This window comes from Caenorhabditis briggsae, assembly GCF_000004555.2.
Source record: "Caenorhabditis briggsae complete genome, chrIII, whole genome shotgun sequence".
NCBI classification, from domain to species: domain Eukaryota; kingdom Metazoa; phylum Nematoda; class Chromadorea; order Rhabditida; family Rhabditidae; genus Caenorhabditis; species Caenorhabditis briggsae.
The window spans coordinates 10942909-10951659 of NC_013490.2; the positions used below are offsets into that span (position 1 = coordinate 10942909).

Consider the following 8751-nt stretch of genomic DNA (forward strand, 5'->3'; position numbering starts at 1 on the left):
CGAAATTTGCTGCAAAATATGCGAAAAGCTAAGACATGAGTAAATTTAATATTTTCCCGCCGGGTTACTGTCGCACTCGTTTCAACTGTTTCCGGTTGTTTACGCTTTCAGATATTTGTTTACAAACATCGCATACACTTCGACTCAACCTTTTTTTTCTCTGACAAGGATAATATTTTTGAGCTCATTTCAAATATTTTTTCACAATTTTCTCAATATTTCGTCGTTTGTTCGCTGTAAACGGAAATAGTGACAAAAAATCGCGAGAATCCTTGAAAAAAAGGATGAAACTCGTCGAAAAAATTTTCAAATTTTTTTACTTTTTCGCGATTTTTGGGATTTCTGAATTTTTGATTTTCTCAGAAGTTTGGATTTTATATGAGTTTTTAAAATTGTTGTATTTTGGTGATTTTTCAGGTTTCGTGCGATTTTAAGAATTCCAAAAAATTCTGATATTCATTCTTATATTCATAAATTCCAAAAAATTCAGAAGTTCCTAAAAAATTTAAAAGTTTCCGAAAAATCCAAAAAATGTAAAAATATGCGAAAAAATTTCAAAATACCCAAAGATATCTAAAAATCTCGAAAAATCGTCAAAAATTAAATTCCAAAATTCAACAAATTGCCGAAAATCGCGAAAAATTTATAAAACGATGAAAAAATAATGTTTTCATCCGATTTTAAAGCATTTTTTCACATAAATCCCATAAAAACGATAAAAAATTATTGAAAAATCGAAAAAAGCATATTTTCTTAGTTTTACTACCGTTTTCACCGTTTTTCCAATGATTTTCGCCATTTTTATTAATTTTTTTCCGATTTACATCGAAAAATCTGTATTTTCAGGACCAAAATAGTCGAATCGAGTGTGAAGTGAGCAATGGGAATTTTGAGAATGTCAACATTTTGGGAATGGATGCGATGTGTCAGCTGAAACTCAATTTGAATATCAACTGGGATCGGAATAGCTTTGAATTGATTAGAAACTGATAATTATAAAAAATCCATTGTATATTTTGCATTTACAATGAAGAAAAACTATACAATAAAAAAAACAGCAAAAATAATGACAGAAGAATTAATAAATTGACTTACGATATTAATGGATAACTATAATTGTTACAATACAAAATGATTAGCGAGTGCAAAATAAATTTCGAATTATAAAACATATTGCGGAAACAAGTAAGGGTATATTATCATAACATGAAGACAATCATCATTTTGGCAGGAATTTCATACACGACGCGGTTCCACAGCTGAAAGATTTCGAAAATTTGTTGGATTAATATCATAAGCTTCCCCTCACCGACACTCGATATCCGTTTTCTTTCTCTGCTCAGTGGGATCCCAATAGGCTACAGTAACTTCTTCACCAAGTGCTATATCCTTTGTGGCGTATATAGCAACACGTGGGATCAATGGGTCTGATACATAGCGACGGCTATGGACTTCGAAAAACGCCGCATTGGGTTCACAACTATGATTGGCGAATCGGGCTATGTTTCTGGAAGGATTTTTCTAGAAAAAAACTCATCTTAAATAGTACTCACCCTTCCTTTCCAGCACAAATCACAATCTCATCATTCATAACCGAAAATCCAGCTTGATAAGAAGTTGGCTTCCTCTTTTTCCTCGAGTCCCTATCAACAGGTTTCTCAGTCTCCTCTTCTGTCGTCTTCTTATCCTTTTTTCTCAGCGATGTCGCATTCAAATACTCTTGTGCATGTTTTGGAAGAGTCCTCACTATCGCCTGATTGTACACGAACATTTTTCCAGTGTACTCGCAAATGAGCTCTCCTCTCTTGAACCCTTCAGCCGCACGAATACCAAATCCTTTCTCTCCTTCGTGATAAATCACCATTGGTTTCGTCTGGCCTTGTTGAAGGCGTCTCCGTGGGCAGGTGTGCGGACATCCACACTCGTCAGAGCATTCCATGATCACACGAAGATCCGAGACTCGAAAATCAGCGAGGTCCAGAATTCCATTCGAGTCGTGCTTGATCTGTTTGACAGGTTGAACATGACCACTATCTACCATTCGTCTACCCATTCCACTGTCAAGGCCATAGAGGATGTTGAACTGGAAATTTGGAAATTTTGAGATCTTTCAAGAATAATTTACCGTAAACACTCTTATAGAATGTCATCCTATACTTGCACTTTGAGCTCAATTATCTCAACTCCCAAAATAGATATCGAAAATCTGTCAACTGATAAAATGTTGGTGATATTATGATAAATATTTTATCAGTTCACAGATTTTCAATATCTCTCACAGAAATTGAGATAATTGAGCTCTAAATGGAGTTGTAGGGTAGCCTTCCATTAGAGTGTTTACGGTATTTCAAATTCACATTAAAGTTACCCTTTGATTGCACTTGCATCCTGCGGAATTCGAGCAAACTCCTTTGCGTCCAGGGAATATAGTACTATGTTTGTAGAACTTTTTGATGAGATCCGGCGTTGATAGGCTTGCCAGCGAGTTCTTACACAAATCGAAAGCCTCCTTGTCCACGATGTTCACAGAGGAGTACTGAAATTCAATTATTGTCATCGATCAGTTGGAACTGAGGGTCCCCTAACGAAAACTACAGTAACCTCGCTTTTCACTGGTTTTCGTCGAGTTTTCTGTTATTTTTGATAGCAAAAAACTGGCTAAAAACGTACGGAATTCGAGAAAAAAATAATAACATTTTCAGGTTACAATAGTTATCGTTGCAGGATCCTCTTCCACAGCTCTGATTTCTTCGTACCGCATAAAATGGTGGCAATTGTTCTGGATTTCTCATAGCCATATACCAAATTGGTCCGAGCAAATGCTCCTTCTGTTGCATCGAATGAAAATAATCCATATCTTGGTACAACCAGAATCTACTGGTTGGTGAGAAAGATGCGATGGGCGGTTGCACGAAAAACTTAGCCAATGCCTCTTTGAATGTGATTTTCCTTCCTTCCGCATTCATAAACTCAATTGCTTTTATCTCCGCTTCCTCTTTCATCTTCGCAAGAAACTTCTCTCGTATGTTACGATACATCATCACAATCGGAGCAGTGCTGTTGGTTTCATCTGTCATCTGGGTACTCATCGTTTCGGAACTCCATCCTTCGTATAGAACTTTTGTTTGTGTCGGGTCGTCGGGGCACTGAAAACTTTTTGAATCAAAAATTTTGATTTTATGCTTTCGGCAAGTTAAATTTACCTCAAAAAGAGCTTGCGCCACCCACTGTCGCTCTGCAATTTCCCTCATTATCCGATCCTTCTCTGGTCCATCCGCCTGCTCTTCAGCCTCCCGATCGGCTTTATTCATCGTCCACTCATCCCGTTTTCCGTACTTCTTATCGGGAATTCCAGGCCAAACCTCTTCCCGCTCCTCGCCGGCGTTTTTTCGCTCTCTTTTTCGACTCCACGTACCATTTGCTTCTGCTTTCTTGGCTTCTCCGCATCCTCTTGGAAGACTTGGCTCGAATTTTGGAACTACTCGAATTCTTTCATTATATTTGAAGGGTCTTCTGATAGAAGGGTCCACAACAATCATCGTGGGAATTTTTCGCAGCTTTTCTTCATTAATAACTGTATCGTCATCTGATTCATCACCTGTTGGAGACGATCTGGCTGTTTCGGAGTTTCTCCAGCTTACAGGACCAGTTCCTAGCTTTGCTGTGGTACTGGACGGCGTTTTACTCTTACTACGTTGATTTTTGCTAGTGGATCGAGCCGATTTCGATTTCGATCTTCTACTTTTCGGTGGAGGTGTAGGTTCTGGTTCTGAAATTGGACTGACTGCTTTTCTAGATGTTTCGACGTCTACAGCTTCTGATTTTTCTGATGTGGGCAGAGTATTTACACAAGGAACATTCTCGTTGGTCCTTCTTCGAAAAAACGACGTCACTTTGTGATTGAGACTGGAATTTGACTCTGACGTCGGGTCGCGATGCTGTATCTTTTTCACTGGGGAACTAGAACTGACTCTATCAACGGTCTTGATGAAACTGCTTCGTTTCCGCCTAGTTTTTCTATCGTGTCCACCATCGTTCTCATTCATATTCGCTGGTGCAAGAACTTCTGGCAGACTCCGTCGCCTCACAACCATCACGCCTATAAATTTCTTCATTTTTCAGACAAACTGTAGTAAAATAATCAGTTTCGGACAGAAACACAATCAGAAATCGATTAGAAATCAGCAATTTTTATAGTTAATTTCATTTTCGCGGTGTTTTATCTTGTCCGAGAGGAGTACACAACTGTCGCTTCGAAAACTGGAGTTGGAGAAAGTCGGTGCGCCTTGAAAATTTAAATCTTTTTCGCTTATTTTTTTCCGTGCTTTTTCGAAGTAAAAAACACAAATTCAAGTTTTTCAGATAAAAAAATGTCGGCAGACAAATCACCTTATCAGATAGAGCCGTACAAAACAGTCGGTGCACATCGGGACCTCATTCATTGCGTAAGAAATGAAAAAAAAAGATATTGATGGAAAAAAGAGCTAATTTTAGGTCTCATTTGATCCGCACGGTCGTCGGATGGCCACTTGTGCCAGCGATATGACAATGGCGATTTGGGATCGACAACCAGATGGAAACTGGAGGCGCTCTGCGCATTGGAAGTGCCATGGAGGAGCGGTTTGGCGTGTTATTTGGGCTCATCCGGAATTCGGACAGATTGTTGCGTAAGGGCGTTCTGCTAGAATCTTCTAGAAACAGAAATTGTATTTTTTCAGGTCGTGCTCATACGATAGAACAATTGTTATCTGGGAGGAGCAAATTGTGCGAACCGAGAAAGATTTGAGTGAGTCTTGGCTCGGATAGCGATAATTAATTTTTTACCGACTTTTTTAGAGTGCAAGGAATCCCAATGGATCCGACGAACGATCATTTCTGACAACCGTTCAGATGTCACCGATATTTGCTTCTCACCACGCCATCTCGGGCTCTCGCTCGCTTCGTGCAACGTTCTAGGGGCTGTGAGAATCTACGAGGCTCCAGATGTCGTCGACGCCTCCAGATGGAATCTTATTCACGAATTACAAGCATTCCATACCCGTTGTGGATGTGTCACCTGGTCTCTATCCCGTATGCACCGCCCACTGATTGCAGTGGGATCTGACGAGAAGAAGGCAGGAGGAAAGGAACGAGTTGTGATCTACGAGAACATTGATGGATTGAGAAAATGGCAAAGGATCCATTCGTTGGTTTTCGACATGCCTTGCCCGATCACAGACCTGAAGTTCTCCCCAATCTCTATGGTTGACAGTCATCAACTTGCAATTGCCTCTGGCGACGTTCACGTCTTCAATATCAAAGTGCCACGTACAGCGATTCTTGAAGAGGATGGAGTCGATAATCCGATTCACCTGGCAGACTACAGTTTCCAGCGAGTAGCTCTTCTGGGAGATCAAAGGAAGGCGTGGCGGATTCGGTACAATTTGATTGGATCTGTGATCACCTCGACCAGCTTGGACGGGACGTTGAGGTCTTGGAAATGTAAGGATTTTCTAGATTTTCAGCTGTTTTTAGTCCAAGGATGTTAGGAATGGATTTGGAATTTCAGGAATTCCGTTCTGAACATCACTGGATTCCAGCTATTTTCAGCCTTGATGACACAAGGTCATGTGTTATTGGAGATCAAAAATCTAAAATTGATTTCCGGTGTTCTTAACAAAACAACAACAGAAATTTCCAGCACTATTCGTCAACCAATGGGTGAAACTGAGCGAGATGAATGTGGACGACTACGTTCCGACGGCCGATGAAGTCCATAAGATTGTCGAGGCGAAAACCACCGAACGTCTTCCATCTCAACTTGATAAAGTCTATTTTTGATCTTTTGACACACTGTTTCTGTTTCGCCGCTCTCTTTTCGTTTCCTTATCACACACGAGTATTGTCATCGAGAAGATTATTTTTTGATGCCTGAATTTCAATTTTCTCAAAAATGACCTGATTTTCGGTTTATTTATCTTGTTTCAAATTCCTACTAAAAACCTCTCGCCGTTTTTTTGTTGGTTCTTTTTTGCCTGTGTTTCAAAGACGCACACACCGTCGGTTATTGTTGATATTATCTCGTTTTTCAACCTACTTCTTGCCCCTGGAAAAGTGTGAAGAGACCCAGAGATAAGGGCAAGGTCGCCAGTTGATCAGTGCGGAACAGGATATAATTACGGTTGCTGTTTTATTTTTCTTTTTTTTTTGCAACATGGTCATTTTTCCATAAAAATCGGCATTTTTTCAAGATTTTTGCCGTCGGAATGTCAAGAATTCCGATTTTTGGTTTAAAATCCCACTTTTCCATCACAACATCGCAAAAAACCGGTGAAAAATTGGCAAAAACTTCTAATTCCAATCGAAGCCCGCAAGAAAATTTCTTGTGTGTACCTTTAACTACAGTAAACAAATAATTCCACTCGGAGCCCGTAAGATAATTTTTTTGTGTGCGCCTTTGACATACTGTAGTTGGAAAAGCTTCAAATTCCGAAAAAATAAGATTTTTTTTCGATCAGAATTTGATTCCGGAAGTTTTTTTTCGGAACTTCATGCCTAAAATGATCAGAATTCCGTCCCTCACATCGGTCTGTAGTCATATTTTTTCCCTAAAAATCGAAATTTTTTTCATAAAATTTCCGCTTTCGCTTTTTTCTCCCGATTTTCATCAATATCGTCCCCATTTAAAGAACTATTTTAAGTGGACATTTTTAAAATGCCTCTTGCCTGTCCAACACTCAACGAGCAGGTTGCAAACTGGCTCAATTGGGATAAGAACGAGAAGACACGTGGCGAGATTCAGGCGCTTGTCGATGAGAACAATGAAGAAGCGCTCAAGGCTCGTATGTCGACTCGTCTCGTCTTCGGAACAGCCGGAGTTCGTTCGCCAATGCAAGCTGGATTTGGTCGTTTGAACGATTTGACGATTATTCAAATCACTCATGGATTCGCTCGTCATATGATAAATGTTTATGGACAACCGAAGAAAGGAGTGGCAATCGGATTTGATGGAAGACATAACAGTAGAAGGTGAGGTTGAGCCGCAGGAAGAGCCTTTCCCGGTCCTTCCGATTTTGAAAATTCCGGAATTTCACGATTCTCGGAATTCCGTTCCGAATATCCCAGATTTAGCCTATTCTTCGTTTAAAACGTTTCTCAACTTTCAGATTCGCCGAGCTCGCTTCCAACGTCTTCATTCGTAACAACATCCCAGTGTACCTCTTCTCGGAAGTCTCCCCAACCCCAGTTGTCTCTTGGGCCACAATCAAATTGGAATGCGATGCTGGCCTTATCATAACCGCTTCTCACAATCCAAAAGAGGACAACGGATACAAGGCGTACTGGTCGAACGGTGCTCAGATCATCGGACCACATGACACTGAAATCGTTCGGATTAAGGAAGCAGAGCCACAACCCAGAGATGAGTATTGGGATTTGAGCGAACTCAAGTCGTCACCCCTTTTCCATTCGGCTGATGTCACCATTGATCCGTATTTCGAGGTTGAGAAGTCGTTGAACTACACCAGGTTCGTTTTCTTGAGAAGTCGAAATTCGGGTGGCAAGGTACTTGGAGGAGGCACCCAAAGTTCTTAAATTTAGCGCCGTTTTTCGGATGTCCCAGTTTCGGATGTCCGATGTCCAAGTTGAAGGGAAGCAAGGCGTTTTGAAGACAAAACCAAAAAATTCCGGAAAAAGTTTTAGTCAACAAAGTACTTAAATTCACGAAAATCAGCGAAATTTTCATATTTATCGCGGAATTTTTTCAAGTTTCTTTTGTTCCAAATCATAGGCTTAAACGCCTTGCTTCCCTTCAACTGGGACATCCGAGAAATGGCGGAAAATGCGAAAATTTAAATTTTTCACTAATTGATATTTTCAGAGACATCAATGCATCAACCCCTCTGAAATTCACCTATTCTGCATTCCATGGAATCGGATATCACTACACTAAACGAATGTTCGCTGAGTTTGGATTCCCTGCATCTTCGTTCATCTCAGTTGCCGAACAACAAGAACCCAACCCCGACTTCCCCACAATCCCATTCCCAAATCCTGAAGAAGGACGCAAAGTGCTGACTTTAGCCATTGAGACAGCCGATCGTAATGGGTCTACGGTGATTTTGGCGAATGATCCAGATGCGGACAGAATTCAGATGGCTGAAAAGCAGAAGAAGTGAGTTTTGGAGTTTTTTTAGCAACATAAATGAGAGTTTTCAGCGGAGACTGGCGAGTTTTCACTGGAAACGAGATGGGCGCTCTTATCACATGGTGGATTTGGACCAACTGGAGAAAGGCTAACCCGTCGGTTGATGCATCGAAAGTCTATATTTTGAACAGTGCGGTGTCTTCGGCAATTGTCAAAACTATTGCTGATGCTGAAGGTAGGAGAAAAATCTAGTTTAAAGGTGGTAAAGGGTGAAATTTTGCTTCATTTTTTGAAGAAAATCTTGTAGATTCCCATAAAAATTTAGAAAAAATTCAAAAAAAAAAATCTCAGTTCTCGTCCTTTTCTGGAAACTTCTGGAAGGCTCTGGAATTGTTTTTAAATTCCCGCCGAAATTGAAATCTTTGAAAAACTAGCGATTCTTGGAGATTTTTTGAGAGTAAAATTGTTTTTTTTCTTGATTTTTTGCAAAATTTTTAGACCTTTTTAGGTTTTTCAGCCATTTCCGAAGATTCTTTTTCGATTTTTCCGAAATTTTTGTCTGAAATTTGATGGAATGGATTTCGTGAAGATTACGGTACGTTACTGTAGAAATCGAACTTTCTTTT

General features: G+C 40.0%; 4 protein-coding genes across 4 annotated transcripts in view; 3 read left to right on the forward strand and 1 right to left on the reverse strand.

The window, feature by feature from the left end:
* Positions 1–990, forward strand: part of CBG26121 — a gene marked incomplete at both ends in the record, with an annotated part of 2306 nt that extends 1316 nt beyond the window's left edge. Inside the window, one exon of the mRNA XM_045244401.1 lies at positions 847–990. Within this exon, the coding sequence (XP_045098219.1) occupies positions 847–990 (144 nt within the window). The remainder of the gene's footprint in view (positions 1–846) is intronic.
* Positions 991–1219: 229 nt separating this feature from the next.
* Positions 1220–4094, reverse strand: CBG03572 (the record flags this gene model as incomplete). The annotated part of the gene is made up of 5 exons (XM_045244402.1): positions 1220–1259; positions 1310–1507; positions 1554–2083; positions 2369–2536; positions 2913–4094. The coding sequence occupies 5 exons, from the start codon at positions 4092–4094 to the stop codon at positions 1220–1222; spliced, it is 2118 nt and encodes a 705-aa protein (XP_045092433.1).
* Positions 4095–4370: 276 nt separating this feature from the next.
* Positions 4371–5820, forward strand: Cbr-npp-18 (the record flags this gene model as incomplete). Its single annotated transcript, XM_002647006.1, has 5 exons — positions 4371–4445; positions 4495–4667; positions 4719–4786; positions 4837–5481; positions 5681–5820. 5 exons carry the CDS (start codon positions 4371–4373, stop codon positions 5818–5820), a joined length of 1101 nt encoding a protein of 366 aa, XP_002647052.1.
* Positions 5821–6694: 874 nt separating this feature from the next.
* The window catches only part of CBG03574, a gene marked incomplete at both ends in the record, with an annotated part of 3131 nt that continues 1074 nt past the window's right edge, over positions 6695–8751 (forward strand). Inside the window, 4 exons of the mRNA XM_045244403.1 lie at positions 6695–7008; positions 7146–7505; positions 7859–8152; positions 8197–8360. Of these exons, the coding sequence (XP_045092434.1) occupies positions 6695–7008; positions 7146–7505; positions 7859–8152; positions 8197–8360 (1132 nt within the window). The remainder of the gene's footprint in view (positions 7009–7145; positions 7506–7858; positions 8153–8196; positions 8361–8751) is intronic.